This window comes from Taeniopygia guttata, chromosome 12, assembly GCF_048771995.1.
Source record: "Taeniopygia guttata chromosome 12, bTaeGut7.mat, whole genome shotgun sequence".
Taxonomy (NCBI): Eukaryota; Metazoa; Chordata; class Aves; order Passeriformes; family Estrildidae; genus Taeniopygia; species Taeniopygia guttata.
In genome coordinates this window covers 314725-330956 of record NC_133037.1, presented here as the reverse complement: position 1 = coordinate 330956, position 16232 = coordinate 314725, and the positions used below count along the sequence as shown (strand labels likewise).

General features: G+C 51.8%; 1 protein-coding gene across 2 annotated transcripts in view; it reads right to left on the bottom strand.

Moving 5' to 3' along the window:
- PLXND1 (plexin D1) overlaps positions 1 to 8392 on the bottom strand; it is a 70407-nt gene extending 62015 nt beyond the window's left edge. For both annotated transcript variants that reach the window (XM_030283480.4, XM_030283481.4), the window contains exon 1: positions 6896 to 8392. In XM_030283480.4, coding sequence (XP_030139340.4) covers positions 6896 to 8251 — 1356 coding nt within the window. In that variant the 5' untranslated portion in view covers positions 8252 to 8392. The remainder of the gene's footprint in view (positions 1 to 6895) is intronic.
- Between the last annotated feature and the right edge of the window lie 7840 nt (positions 8393 to 16232).

Here is a 16232-nt window from a genome sequence, read left to right as displayed (position 1 = left end):
TGGAGCCATTTTTCTTCCTCCAGTCAAGAATGCCAATCCCCATCCACCCCGTGCCTGGTACAGAGGAGCAGTCACACCCTAAACTATCCCATTCCCAGCACAGAGTGGCAGCCACATGCCCCATCCATCCCTTGTCCCTGGTGCAGCTCAGGGGCTCAGCCCCTGCAGATGGGAGCTGCTGGCAGCCACGGTCCACCCTGGCACGTGCTGTGCACAACCCTGGTGGGGAGGCGTGGGCGGTAGGGAGTGTGTGGTGGCACTCAGGTGTGGTAGGCAGTGTGTGCTGGCACTCAGGTGCTGTAAGAGGTGTGTGGTGGCACTCAGGTGTGGTAGGCAGTGTGTGCTGGCACTCAGGTGTGGTAGGCAGTGTGTGGTGGCACTCAGGTGCTGTAAGCAGTGTGTGGTGGCACTCAGGTGTGGTAGGCAGTGTGTGCTGGCACTCAGGTGCTGTAAGAGGTGTGTGGTGGCACTCAGGTGTGGTAGGCAGTGTGTGCTGGCACTCAGGTGCTGTAAGAGGTGGCACTCAGGTGTGGTAGGCAGTGTGTGCTGGCACTCAGGTGTGGTAGGCAGTGTGTGGTGGCACTCAGGTGCTGTAAGCAGTGTGTGCTGGCACTCAGGTGTGGTAGGCAGTGTGTGGTGGCACTCAGGTGTGGTAGGCAGTGTGTGGTGACACTCAGGTGCTGTAAGCAGTGTGTGGTGGCACACAGGTGCTGTAAGCAGTGTGTGGTGGCACACAGGTGCTGCAGGCAGTGTGTGCTGGCACTCAGGTGTGGTAGGCAGTGTGTGGTGGCACTCAGGTGCTGTAAGCAGTGTGTGGTGGCACTCAGGTGGTTAGAACATTGTTTCCAAGCACAACACATTCCAGCTTGCCTGGTGCTTGCATTAAATTACCACAGACAGGGACTCAGACTTACTATGTTTTCAACCCCTTGCTGAGAGAGGACATCAGAGTGTCCCAGCAGTGCCACTGAACAAACACATGTTGGGATTTACAAGGCGTAGTGAGGTGTTGCCAGTGAGCATCCCTGGGCATCCATAAACATCTCACAGTGCCTTATTCACTTCTCCGGTGCCCTCAGTCCCAACAATCTTGTCAGTCAGCCACGTAAACAAAACTTTGAAACATCAGAAAAGAGATAGCAAAGCCCTTCATTTCCATCCCCCCAGACCCTGCAGCTGAGCCTGCATCCACTGCTGCTCCTGAGGTGTGGGTTCACATTCGCATCTGGGAGTCAAACACCTGCCCTGGAAAACCCTTGGCTTTAACCAAAATGTCCCTTTTCCTGTTTTCTACCTAAACTGCTATTTAGTACAGGGGATTTGATGAGCAATGGGTCAAATCTATTCTGAGCATCCAGGTACCAGGAATTTCTAGTCTGTACAGCCAGCTGTTGGCAGAGCTCTCCAGAAACCAGCAGCATGCCTGTGACCCTCCTGTCTCCTGAGGGACTGGCAAACACTTTGCCTGCCCAGCCAGCAGCACTGGGCTCCCAGAGCAGACAGGCACCGTGCCACAATCAGGAGCCAGTTTCTGTTCCCTAAAGCAGCAAAACTTCCTCTTTCCAGGCACAGAAACTTTTGCCACTTTGACCGAATTTCCCTTTGCAATTTGGGACCTGCTTGAGCTTGAAATGCAAAGCAGGGATGAGCCCTGGGGCCCCCAGGAAAGCATTCCCACCACCCACCTTCAGCTTGAGGGTACAGACCTGCTCCTCAGGAGACTCCCCTGTTTAGCATGGAGCACCAAGGCCATGCCAGCCCTGGCAGTGGGAGAGCCCCCGGGCACTGGCAGCCCACAGAGCTGAGCCTGCCTTCCCAGGAAGGATGATGTTCACACAGCTGCCTGTGTGCACCTTGACTGCAGCAGCGGGTTGTACTTTCACATAAATTCCCAAGGAAACCTAACCAACAGCTGACCAAAACTCACTAGTACCAGGTGAGAGACAGAACAGATAGACAGTGCTCTGCTCTGGGTCCAAAGCCAGGCAAAGCTCACACTGTGGCTTAAACCTCTCGTCAGGGCACCCTGGGTCCCACCAGCCCCTCCACGGGCAGCCTGACCCCTCGCCCCCAGTGCTTGCAGGGCAGCTGGAGGGACATCGACCTCCCACCATCTGTAACGCCACACCCCAGAGCAAAACAGAGCATGGTGACAACCATGGAACAGCTCTACAGTACCTGGGCAGTGACACCTTGGCGTGGTGCCAGCAACTCTAAACAGCCTGCACTGCAAAACACAGAAATTAGGCTGGTTACAAGAACTCCCACCTCATTTTTAATGAAGAAATTAAGTGTAAATTCCCAGTTTCCTTTCTGTGGCTAATCCTCTGGATTTATTTGAGTAGACGTAGGGTTAGAGCACATTTAGTTTCATGTTTGGAATTTCTAAATTAGTATAAACCAGCACTTCAAAGTAACTCAGCTCCTATAAAACCCAATCCCATGGAGATGCCACAGTGTATTTGGACAGTAAGTAGATGCTTTGTCACATTCCCACGTGTATATGAGATTTTTTTCTTTGGGAACATTTTCTGAATGGTTTTAAACCACATTTCCATGCCCAGGCACACATATATACAGAGACTGTTTATATAGTCTACCCAAGGAGTTCATTTTATTTAACAACCCATTATAGAACAGCTCACTGGTGGGTATCTCATCATTACACCCCCAAACACAGTGTTCAGTGACCATGCAGGATCTAACACAAAGCCACAAGAGCCAGAAACTTGAGAATTAGTGCTGAAACATTTCATTATCCCATGCCACTATGCCTATGGTTTTCAGCAGAGGAAAAAAACTGGATTTTCAGCCTTTTTCGAGTTGCAGACCCCAAAATATTTCCCAAGAAAGATGTAGCTCCCTGGCCAGCAAATCTAGGCATAATAAATATGTCTGCTTTCTGTATCTCTCCAGAAGTTTTTAGGAGACCATGGGGCTCATGCAGAACCCACAGAAGACACTGAGTTTGGCACAGCTGTGAGCATGGGATGGGGTTTCCAGTTCAGCTTTTCCTCAAATGAGCTTGTTCATCACAGCAAAATATGCACACAAAGGTGCCTGGCCATGTCCCCTCCCAAAATACCCATTGAGAGATGGAGCAGTGGCAAGAGGACACTGTGGGGGCTTTGCTGCATTGGGACATGGCTGTGATGCGGTGTGACCACAGGAACAGCCAGGCAGAGCTTTGTTTTCAGTGGCACTGAGGGGACACTCCTGGGATGCCCCACATGGCCACTGCTCTCGAGCCATCTAGAAGCTGGGGATGGGCTCTTGCCTGCTCTCTTTCATGACAGCTTCAGCATCCCACAGCTGTGTCACACTCCAGCCATATAGCCACCATAACCTTCAAACCCACTGGGCCACGATCCTCCTGGGGCAGAATAGCTCAAACAGGAGCTACAACTCCACGTAGTGTCCCAAGAATTTGATAAGGTCTGTCAGCACACTGCTGCAAATGCTGTTACAGGCAGTTTGCTCCAGAGAGCTCCTACTCCTCTTCCCTTCTGGGAGCTTGCGTCCAAATTCCATATAGGCTTTGAGTAGGCAAAACACCGCAGTGACTCCATGAAAGTATTCCAATTTAGCTGCATCTGACACAAAATTCATTATAAAAAATTATTTCTGTTGAGGGGAAGCAATCCTAGAGCTCACCCACTCACTGTCGGTGCAAGAAGCCAACCAACCTAAATCCTTCCCTCACACATCCTCCTTCCCCTAAGCTGCCACTGTGAGTTCATCTCCTCTGTACGTGACTTTTCAGCAACCCTCATTGAGAAGAGCCAACAGCCCCCACTCCTGACCTAGACCATCCTCCTCTGCACATTTTCTCCTCGTCTGACACAAAGCTGTTAAGCATGTGCTTAATTTCAAGTAAGCATTTCCATCGAAGAGAGGGGCTGTTTCCAGGCCAAGCTGGTGGCTCTGCTTCCCCACCCTGGGGAATGCAGGCCAGCAGGGCAGCTGGCAGACCCACCTGCCCCAGCCACCCTCCACAGCCCCCTGTGTGGCCAACCCCACATGGTCACAGTGGGAGCCAAACAAGTGGCTGCCACCACATCGACCTGTACAGGGACAAAGCCCCTTGTTCTGTGCCAGCCTATCTCAGACCGCACAGCACAGCACTGAGTGGTGAGAACCCCTGCCCCACATCAGTCAGCTCTGAGCAGAAATGCTGTGGGACTGACAGGGACGGCTGGCATCTTGAGTGCCCACTCCCAAAACCCCTCACTGGTGGGTGAGTGCTGGAGCTCCCTGGCTGAGTCAAAGCAAGTGCTGCTGGAGAGGAGCATTCAATTAGACTGGAGAGCACACAAGGGGTCAGTGATTTTCCTTTCACACTGCATTACACCTAACAGCCCATGGTCCAGACTTGTAACAACTGACTACTTCGGCTGAACACACGCTTGGAATGAATCAGGCCAATATCAGGGTTTTTTCCTTCCAAAAGGAGATTAAAACCCAAGTATTTGGTCCTCAGGAAGAGCTAACGAGCCACACTTACTTACAGAGCCCCTATCAGTGATGCACAGGCAATGGAAAAACTGGAAACCCACTAACAGGAGGAGAAGTGGAGCTCACAACGGGAAGACAGATACTGATCTGCTCTGCCAGACCAGCTGCTGCTTTAATACATTTTCCTGCTGCATTTCCACGTCTAGGACACAAAACGTATTAAGAGTATTTCACTGTCTTGAAGGTGGAAACTGATGTTAGGTTTTTGCAGCACAAAGAAACACACTATTACAACTCTTCTCTTGACACTGCCACTCTGGGACTTGAAAATAAAAACAGCTTGTTAGCTTGTTGGCAATTCTAACGATTAAGGAAAAGGCAACAAAAAAAAAAAAAAAAAAAAAAAAAAAAAAAGAAGAAAAAAAAAAAGAGAAAGGCTCTTCTGACTAGCAGGATGATCCCAGCAGGCTCGATCAGTGGTTTTAGAGGAATATGCTTCAAATAAGTGGGAAGTGTAGAAATATTAGACATGAACGAATATTAATGTTATGCTTCATTTATATCCTGCTGTACTTGACATCAAAGGATCTCAAAGCAGCTTTACAAATGCAATCTGACACTACACGAGTTGGGTTTCTGAATAACAATAAATGGAGGAGTACGTGGGAAACTGAGGTACCTCGGGTTCAATGACTGGTTCAAGGCCAGTGACACAGTAGGCCAGGGTCTTGTTCAATGACTGGTTCAAGGCCAGTGACACAGTAGCAAGGTCAGTTGGTACTAGAACCCAATCTCCCCACCCATCTTATATCACCACTGGTCTTACTGCTGTCTCTACATTAACAAATTTTCTTGCAACCTGATCTTGCCATGGTTGCAAACACGGAGGGCTCCCTCTGACTCCCAATGGCTTGGCAGTGCTCAGTTATTTTAGCTCATTCCCCTGACCCTCATTTCCTGTTGCTCATCCCTTCAAGAACACAACATCCTTCTCAGCCTTTATGGTGACAACATGCTCCTGGTCGCCCTCCCTGCCTACCCAGGTAGTACTTGGAAAGGAAGGTACTACCAAGAACATACATTACAGTGGAACAGTGTGACAAGTTGGGACCAAAGATGGAGTGAAATCTCATCTTTGTGTAGTCTCCTTTGAGTCACTCATTAACTAGCTGTCTAAATACCTTATTAGATACAGCAGTTGATACTTTCAACATCAGTAGACTGGTGTTAGTCATGATTATCTTCTTTACTGAACAGAAGTTAGAAAAAACTGTATCCCCACAGCAGCCCTGGAGTCCTGGGGAAGCTTAAGGGTGATGGGTACATCTGCCTCTGTGTTTCAGTTACGGCCAGGCTGTTTGTTCACTTCCTAAGTGCCTCCAGCAGCCCCAGCCCCGATGCTGCTGCTTGACCCACCTTGGCAGAGACAGCTCAATCCCACCCAGGGCTGAGGGGCTGCTCCGCAAGGATGCTGAGCATCAGCCACAGACAAGAACTACGGGTGCCTTCACATCCTGTAAATAGGATTCCTGACTCCCAGTGAGTCCCCTGAGAGCCGTGACCATGCCAAGATGTCAGGACTGAGCTCCCAGTGTTTAACACACCCAGTCTTTGTGGAATTAGCTCCAACTACTAGATTTTCTGGCTGTCAGGCAGCTTGTACTTTGTCACCAGGGAAAAACTGTTCAACTTTGCTAGAGTAGGTCTATGAACCAAGTGCATTAAGACTACATATTTTACCACAGAGTAGAGATGCCACACTAAACACTTCGGTTACCATGGGAAACCTTTCTCTCTTTGCCACTGGCATTGCACAGGGAAGCCCAAGCCCAAATGCTCTATCTCGCCTCTGAAATCAAACAGATGTTTTCACAATCTTTGATGGAGCTGAGCTGTGCACTCGTCCCAAAGGAAGGTAAAAATGCAGCGTTAAAGCAGCCCTTTTTTCCTTCTCTTTTTTCCCAAGCATGATCTATTTTTGGTGAAAAGGGAAACAGGCGACTGTGTCTCGCGCTAACATTTACGGCCACTCAGTAACAAATTGTGACAACGGCAAACTTCTGCCACGAACTCGGGGAGCCAAGGCTGCCTGTGCGCCGTCCCTGGCAGGGCTGTGCGCCGCGGGACGGGGCATGGGGCTGGCGATGCCCACAGACATCCGGGCGCGCAGGGCACCCACGAGAAGTGGGGCACCGGCGACCAGGTTAGGGGAGCGATGCTGTCCCCGAGCAGGCGGGAGGGTCTCCGGGGAGAGCAGGGAGGGCAGCGGGTATGAGGCTCAGCCGCCCGCCCGGGGGAAGCGGGGGATGCGCTCCAGCTCGGGAGAGTGGAGGCAGCAGCGGCCGCGGGACGGGACACGACGAGACGGGGCCGCTGTCCACCGCCGGCTACCGGGTCCCCGCGCCCCCTCGCCCCGGCAGGTGTCCGCCGCCCGCCGTACCTGTATATTTCTCTTCTCGCAGGCCGGGCCGGTGCCCTGCACCACGCTGTCCAGCACGGTAACCATGCCGGCGGCCGGGCTGACGAAGCAGGAGTTGCGGGCGGCCCGGATCGTCTCCTCGATCTCGGCGAAGCGGAAGACGCAGAGCGCGGACTGCGGCCGGCCCCGGCCGCCGGCGGGTCCGGCCCGCTCGAAGACGCCGAAGAGCAGCTCCTCGGGGGCCGGCGGGGCCAGGGCCGGGCCGTGAGGGGCGGCGGGGCTGCGCCAAGCCGCCCGCGCCGGGAAGACGGAGACGAGGCGGGTGAAGGCGTCGGCGGCGCCGCCGCAGCGCAGCCCCAGCTGGATGTAGGACTCGGTCAGCTTCTTGGTCTCGCCGCTGCCGTTGAGGGTGGCCTCGGCTGGCTCGCCCAGGCAGATGCGGGCCAGCAGGCTGTGCGCCGGGCTCTCCTTGTCGCCCGCGTTAGCCTCAGTGTTGAGCGCCAGGTAGGCGTACGGGCGGCGGGCAGGCGGCGCGGCCCCGTGCTGCAAGAAGGCGCGGACGAAGCTGAGCTTGTGCCGCGCCTTGTCGCCCTGCTTGATCTTGAGGATGTTGTCGTCGGAGGGGTTGATGTCGAAGGTGAAAAGCTTGGCCAGGTCGCCGCGGGCGTTGAGGGCACGGATAGCGATCTCGGGCGTGTTCTCGAAGCGGTGGTCCTCCAGGCTGTGGTTGCGGGGGAAGAAGGGGCTGCCGAAGCCGGTGTAGGTGGCGGCCACCAGCAGCCGCGCCCCGCCGCCACCGCCGCGGCGCAGCACCAGCCCCACGGTGGAGGCGTTGGGGTGGTTGGCCGCGACGTTCAGCATGCTAGGGAAGACAGCGACCGAGTCGCTCCCGCCCGGCGGGAAGCGCACGGCCACTGCCGAGATGTTTGCCATGCTGCGCAGCTGGCAGAGGCCCTGGTAGATGGAGCCGCAGACGACAAGGACGCCCTGCTCCGGGTCCGGCTGCAGGATCTTGTTGTAGTTGTTGGTGAGCACCCTGGGGTGCTCACAGGAGGCCTGCGGCAGCTGCGGTGCGTGGCACAGCGGGCTGTCCAGCACCGGCCCCACCGCCGCTTCCGCCTCCAGTGCCAGCTCGCCCCCCGACAGCTGGAACAGCCGGTTGACGGCCGCCAGGTAAACGCGGGAGCCGGGGCCGTCCAGCGCAAAGTTGTTGGTGAGGGTGGGCGAGAGGAACTTGCGCTGCACCTCCAGGCCGGCGGCTCGGCCGGGCAGGAGCAGCGGCAGCAGCGGCAGCAGCAGCGGCAGCAGCGCGGGGGGCCGCGGCTCAGCGCCTGCCGCCGGAGCCGGGACCGGAGCCGGGACCGGAGCCGGAGCCATCCCGCCGCCGCGCCGCACAGTGCATGTGCCCGTCGCCGGGCGCAGGAGGGGCGGGCGCGGGGCCGCTTCCTGCGGAGGCAGCGCCCGCCGCCGAGCGACGCCCGCGGGAAGTGGCGGCCGCGGCGGGGGGCGGCGGGGGGCGGCGGGGCGCGCGGCCGCGCCCCTTCCCTGCCCCCGCCCTCCGCCCGCCCCCGCGCCCGCCCCCGCGCCGGTGCTCGCCGCGTCCCGGTGCCGCGGGCCCGTCATGTGCGTGCCGGGAAGTTACCGGCTGGGCGGCACCGAGCGGCTCCGAGGGGCTTCGGACAGGGCGTCCCCCCGCCGCCTGAGGGACTGCGCCGGGCTGTCCCCCTTCTCTGCTCTGCCTCCTTCGCGTTTTCGAGCAGGACAGGCCGGGGGGGAAGGGGCGGGGGAAGAAGCACTTTTCCCAGCTGCGGAGCAGCACGGCGAGCCGGAACAGCCGCTCCCGGAGCCCCCTCGCACCCCCCGCAGCCCACGCATCCCCCCGCAATACCCGCTCTCTCGCTCCCCGGGGACCTGGCGGGGGACGGGGCCCCACCCCTGCAACGGCTCTGCCCGCGCCACTCGTCAAAAGCGGAGCACAGCTCGGACCGCGCGCCTCCTCTGCCCTCCAACGGGCGCCGCTTTAACAAGAAAAGACCCAAAGAAGTGATTTCCCAAATTACACACACTGGGATGAAGTAGGTGACAGCCCTTGAACCACCGCCCCATCCCGTGGCATCGCTCCACCTGAGCGGGTTCGCTCCTGCTGCCTTCCTCCCCGTCTGCGGGAATGTTCAGCTGGCTCCTCGTGGCGAGGGGACACGTCCGAGGCTGAGGAGCGCTCCTGGGCAAGGCTGTAAGGAGAGCCCGGGTCCAGCCCGGGATCGGGGCAGACAGGGCCGCGCATCCTGCAGCAGATACTTTGCTTGCCCATGTATCTCAAGTCCCTGCAGGCTTCACGAAACAGCCCTGAGCAATTACCCAGCTGGTCTCCTGCCACAGTATCGTGACACAGGGCACAGCCATAGGTCGCCCAGGGGCTTGACTCCCCGGGCAGCACACCTAGGTCCCGATGCAGGAGGGGACAGGGGTGTGCTGCAGCACATGGCAAATACCAAGGTCATGGCATGCTCAGCACTATGTGCATGCTTCAAGCTGAAGCATTGGCAGAGCTAACAGGCAAGAGGAGTGGCTGTGAGATGTGGGCACAGCATCCTTGTCTCCAGCCTTGGTTTCCACCAAGAGCAGAGGCCTGGCTGGAGCACCCTGCACTGGAGGAAAGTCAGCGCTTGGTCTCGCAGTGCAGCTGAAGCGGTTGTATCAGCATAACGGCGAGGGTCGAGCACGGAGGCATCACACCATCCACAAATAGCGAGCAGCCTTTAAAACAAGGGTGGGAAATGGAGGCTGGTGTTTGATCACAGCTGCCTGGAAATGCTGCGCAGGCGAGCCCTGGAGAGCTGTCCTCCCTCTCCCCAGGCTGTGCCTTAGTCTCCTGCCCATTCTTGTGGCATGAAACTTTAGTTATACAAAACATGTTAGTGAGGCTGATGGGGATTCTGTACGACTTCTGTTCTGAAGAGAAAAATCCTCTGTTGTTGTCTAATCTCATTTCTACACCTGCCAATTTTCCTTTCCCCTTCCTGTCTCCTCACCCTCTTCAGAGCACTAATTAATACACAACTGCCTTGGCCATGCCATGTCCACTGAAAATCTGCATTGAATTAAATGCTATGCTTTCTTGCTATCTAACTCATTGTCTCTGCTAATCATATCCTTAATTAAGAATTATTAGCTGTTTTTAAATGTGGCACTCCCAGTTGTTAGTGGCTTTTTCTCTTTAAACTACAAGTTAGCAATTTTTAAATGTGATCATGTCTTTAATTGCATAGAAATAAACCGCCATGATCCCGAACCCTTAATCTGCCTATTTTAGGATTTCTTATGGCTGCTTACCCTGATAGCAGAGCATCTTCCATGTGAAATCAGCCTTTTAAAGCATATCAAATTAGGTTCCAGATTACAGGGAATTAAAAAAAAAAAAAAAAAATAGGGCAAAGAACATTGAAAAATGTGTGACTTACCCAAAGGTATCCAGTACTCGCTCTGTCAGAAAAAATTCCCCAGGAACTCTGACTCCTATTGCCTATGCCAAGTATTTGTCTACACTGATACAATTAAAGACAAAATATTTGTGGTATTGAAGGATTATTTGACAAAGATTTTATTGCTATTGTTTTTAGGAAAAAATTTTCTGGTAAGATGCTTTGAGGGGAATATTTTCCAGAAATGATTTCCCACCCCTATTATCTGGGCTGTTATAAGCTCCAGTGAGTATTTCAGGATAATGCTCCTAATGGAGTAGTAGAGGTTTTTAAACCTCTCATATACAGATCTCACCATTATTTTTTGTTCAGGAAGAGAAAAAGGTCAAAATTAAACCACAAGCCTCTTGTCATAGAGCATCACCCCCTGACGAAATCCCTTCCTCTTTGACTCCTGCGCAGGTTTGAGGATACCAGCCTCTCAGCTGGGGCAGGGGGAGAGGAGCTGTGCACACAAGAACTCAAAACTGCTTTAATTATTGATAAATATATTTACACAAGAACACTTTCCCTTTAGGGGAAACATGAGTTACTCATGCAATTACTCAGGTTATATTGACTCAACACTGTCAAACCCCTGGATTTCATCACTTTAATACAGAGAGTATAAACGTCTGTTTATTTAGCAGGGGTTATCTGTGAAGTGCCCATAGGGTGCCCTGTGGATTTGGGAAGGACGTCCTCCCTCGCAGCCAAAGGTGGCTGGGCTTGCCTCGGCAGGGCAGGGCAGAGCAGAGGTGCTGCCCACAGGGCAGGCATGCAGGACCACTGGTACCTCGATGCCTGGGGTGGCAGGGGCCCCCAGGGACCTGGGAGTAGAGCAAGATGCTCCACGCCTTTGTCTCTGACCCTGAGCGCGCGGGGAAGGCCTGATCAGGCAGCACATGCTGGCACCCAGGGCAGCTGCCCCTCCTCTGCCCCACATGGCCCTGCAGAGAAAAGCCTGGGGTCAGTCACCACAGGAGGCCTACAGGGCACCCTGGCAGAGCAGCTACCACCCCAGAGCGGCTGTGGGAGAGCCCTGGCAGTGCAGTGGATCAGAGGGTGCTTCTGCTCTGACTCAGGCAGCCAGTCCCCTTTTTTCTCATTTCCTTTACTCCCTGCCCCTCAGTGTGCAGTTTGGGTCTATATGATTGCAGAGCAGGTTGGCAGTAGACCACAAGGTTAATTCACAAACACAGACACATTTTGAATCTCTTTAGGTGCTTGCTTTCCATCTCAGAAACCTGAACTGATGGAAAATGGCCACTGAATAGCTGTATTGCATCCGAGCAAGGGTCCAGACCCCGTCTTCTCCCCATCCTGCCAGAGGCCATGAATGGTTATCCTAGAGAAGAAGGTAACAGGTAGGAGAAAGTGGAGTGGTTCCCTTGGTCTCCACTGTCCCAGCCCAGAGATGGCCGAGAACAAGGCCAGAACAAGGCTGTCCCCAAAGAAGCATTTCTGAACAAAGAGCTATTCACCAGGGAAACACAAGGCGATATGAGGAGGAGCCAAGAAGCACTTGGACACAGAGCAATCATTGCTTGAACTAGAGCTGTTCCCTGATCATCACACTTCCCAGATTCTCTCCAGCCATGCCTGTTACCCTGCCCTGATGCTCTCAGTTGTTAGTCTCCTGAATCATCAGGCTGGGTACATCAGCAAATGCTCACTCAAGCACTTCAGGGCACTCCGAAATAACAGTGGGCTTGGAAATAGACTGATTAGCAATCCTCAGTGTATTTTTGGATGAGTGTGGACTGAGACCCCATTTTATTGTTACTAATCTGTGTTGCAGGAACTGCTCATGGATGAGGCCAGACTGTCATTACTGTTTTTACTAATGATTTAGCACACTGGGAGTCTGCTAGGTGCTTAGCAGAAAGACTAAGGCAAGGTCACTTCCCCAGCGTCCTTTAATCCAAACACATGCTCCGGTGTGGTCCCAGGCTCCGCTGCAGACGGCTGTAACAGGAACTGCAGGGGCACAGCACGCTCCGCTGCCACCACGCTGCTGGCCTCCAGCCCTGTCTGAGGAAGGGTGAGAGGGATTTATGGGGACCTAAGCCACTTTCTGAGTAAAACCAGCCTTTTCTTCCTTGAGCCTCTTTGTTTTCAAAGACGAGCCTTTCCCAGTGTAATATAGAGCCTTGCTCTCCTCAGAATGTGTAATGCAGTCATAACCTTGTCTGCAGCATGCACCCAGCTGACGTGTTTGCCATGAGGGATTTGCCTCCTGAGAGGAGCTGTGCAGACAGAGATTGTGAGCACAAAAAGGTTTCTTTCTGGGTTAATGACAGATTTGGTGATGGTGAAAGTTCACACACACAATAATGCCAGGACTTTCTGGACTGGGAGGTTTATCACAAGGCAATAAAGATGTGTCTTCGGTAACCTGTGCTGACTTTGACCTGGGCCCTGTGGGTGAACAGAAGCTCTTTCACCACTTGGACCCTCACTGTATGCAAGAGTAGCAGGTTTCCCAGTTTTCCCCAGGCCTCCTTGGTGACCTGTTGCTATTATTTTCCTTAGAGGCTTAGGGAGGACTTGACACTCACTTATTCCAGCTTCACATTGGTCAGGGCTGGAGATGTGGCTCATGAGTTAAAATACAGCTCCAGTTCTGATCTACAGGAAGCTCAGCCTGTGCTGAGGTGGTGGCCAGGTGAAGCACAGTCCTTTCCACCTGGTTACACTGACAGTCTCTCATCCATACCCGTCTCTTGTCATCATATGCAGGCATGGGTGCAGGTGGGCATGCTAGAGTTAGGGCCCCTGGCCCAGTTAGCACCAGCCTTAGAGGGTTTCTGTGAGTAGCAATGGTTTTCACACCATTTTGCCTGGGCTGGCCGAGCAGGGGCTTGTTAAGCCCCCCAGAGCTGCGGGGCCCATCCATGTCCCACCCGTGCCAGGCCCTGCGTGTCCTGACGTGGCCAGCCACGCAGGATGCAGGACTTGGCTCCCTGCAAAGGAAGCAAATTCAACATAAAGCAGAGCATTCCTTCATGGCAATCCCAGGAGAGGCCAATGCTGATTGCTCAAAACAAAGTTTGGCTGCCTTGGGAGGGAGCCTGACTCCTACCCCAGGGTTCACACATGCTGACCCATACAGCAGAGCCCTTCAACAGCAACCAGCAAGGCTGATCCTACCAGCTTTGTTCAAACATTCTCCACCAAAGCCTGGAGGAAGTTTTCCTTATGAAGTCAGGCAGGATCGTGCTGCATGCTCTGCAATATGCTAACTTCCCTGTGAGCAGTTGCTGTTTTAAGTAGACAGGCCACCACTACTCGTTAACCAAAACAAATGGGAAAAGGGGAAAGCTTACAACACAACAATTGCTTTCAATTAGAGGATATATCTATTGCCAAAATATGTCAGTGGGATTTGACAGACTACATTTTTAACTGTGTACTACTGAAGAACAGGCTGCACTAAAAATCAGCCTAAACTAAACAGGAATTTAATCCCCTTCCTTCCCACAGCATAATCATCAGCCTGTAAATATATTATTACAGCCCATAGGACCCTTGTTGATTCCAACCAATTTGACTTACCTCAGTGGCTTCAGTGTTATTCTCTCCCATGTTCACTGAGCTTATTGAGCCTTCAGTGTTGATGCTCATTTTGTGCTTTGAAGTGAAAGGGTTAAATGTGGTTAACTGTAAATTTATTGTTTGTTTTGCATGGCTTAATACAATCCTAAGCATTTTGGTTAACATTTCATATTGCTTTAAAAGATATACCATGTTGCACTGAGCTGGCTTGTATGTTTTTGGATATGTTGCATGCAAACTGTGTGATCTCGTTCTCAGCATTTCCCTGGTGACTCTAACAGTTTTAAAGGCTTCCACATCACTTAGGTACAGGAAACACATTTATTAATCTTAGAGATAAGTCAAAAGTCACATACACACACACACACATGTATAAAATCTACTTGTGCCTACATACACATTTGAAATGTTGGCAAGCCCTGTGCTGGACTTGGTAGCATTTTGAATTTTTAGCGCAGAAGGAGAGTTCTCAGACAGTTGCAGTACAGCTTGCAAAGTAACAGTCCCTGCACAATCCACATGTTTCTGTGCACAGACATGTATTTGTGTTTGAATTCATCACAAATTCAAGAATGTAAAATTCATTATGTTAGAACTGTACTGATGGAAACAGTCACATGAATCCTTATACGCTTGAAACCAGTTTTTTACCCAGACATCCCAGTGGAATGTGCACCCAAAGTATTTTACCCACCACTGAATGTGACCCTGAAACTGAGCAGTAGTGGTAAAGCAAAGGGAGACAAAGCAATCTCAGCTGATATGCCTGAGGAGAGTGGAAAAGGCAGAGCAGCTGTCTCTCAAGATGTCTAATGATACCCCTCCATTAAGAAAACAAGTAATTCTTTAATTTCAGGAGATCTTGTTGTGAACTTAAAGATAAAACAGACAACCAAACACTTTTCTAATTTGAGAAAGGAAGAGACCAGGGCATTCATTTTCCAGCATCACAATGTGGGACCCTTTCCACTTAGGAAAAACAAATCTCTGTCTCCTTATCTTTTCCTTTGCTACAGATTCATTGACTAATGAATTCTTACCAGCTGTAACACTCATCTGCACGCCTAAAAATCAACCTTGTAAAAGCCTACTTGCTCACAGTGAGTAATTCTTTTGATGAGTGAATAATTTGTCTCCATGGAGGGGCTTATGTTTGGTTTATGCTTTTGCTGCTTAGGATAACATGCAGTGAGAATTTACATGTTTTGTATAATTCAGTACTTTACCTAAGTGTTGAGGGAACTCAGTCAGGAGTCAGTAATTTCATTTTTATTGTCCTTGACAGCAACTGAATAAGTAAATACAAAATAAAGGAAAAATCAAATTATTATCTGAGTCTGATTTTTCTCAGGATTGCCCCAATAAAGGATGCAGGAGATAATGGGATGGCCAGGATGGGAAATTTCCATGGCAGATTTTCAGGTGCTTCCTAAAATATTTTCCATTAAGTGTGCCTAGAGGTCCAGTATTTGTGTAATTATCTGAAGAAAGAGGTCTTAACTTTTCTTTCCTTCTTTGGTTTCCTTCAGCTAATGGCTCCTTAAGGCTCTGCAACCCACATTTTTCTTTACAGAACACCAGAAACAGCATCCCTTGTTTTCACACTTCAGAGAAGAGACAAAAGAGACCTTTTGGCAAAATGTCAGCTTGTGTGACTGGTAACACCCCCCATCATTACAGACTATGACTTGTGGCCACCTTAGACTCAGAGGTGAAAACAAAACACATACATTTTATATTGGCCACTTCTCTCAATTGTATTAATTTAGCAGTAGTCATTAGCTGGTGGAGAGGGAAAATAATTTCCATCAAGAACCTGGGGGCGGGAGGAGTAGAAGATAGCATCTGACATTCCCCCTCTCCTCCCTCCCTTGGTTTTCCAGCATTTTCCCTCCAGAGATGTGGTGTGAAACCAGCTCACATGACAAATTAAAGTGATTCATGACCCAGCTGCAGTCCCTGCTGACAAGCCCCATTGCAGAGCAATCATGCAGATTTTATGCACCCAGAGCCCAGGGAAGGGCCTGGGTCATGGCACACGCCACACTTCAGAGCAGTCTGACACAACTTGGCTGAATTCATCCACAGCACGTGAAGGCCAAATGGCTGTCACTTGACAGCAGTTAATAAAGTGGTTTTAGAAGGGATATTTTCTCTGCTAAATTAAATTTTCAAGACACCACCCTGCATCTTCAGCCCTTATCTTTTTGTCTGGAATTTTTTTTTTCTCTCCTGTCAGTCTTATAACACACAAACAGGGATTACAGAGATAAGCCTGCAGTGTGGTTCATTCTGGCAGTGGCTTATTAATCACAGTTAATTTACTCAGGGCCATATAT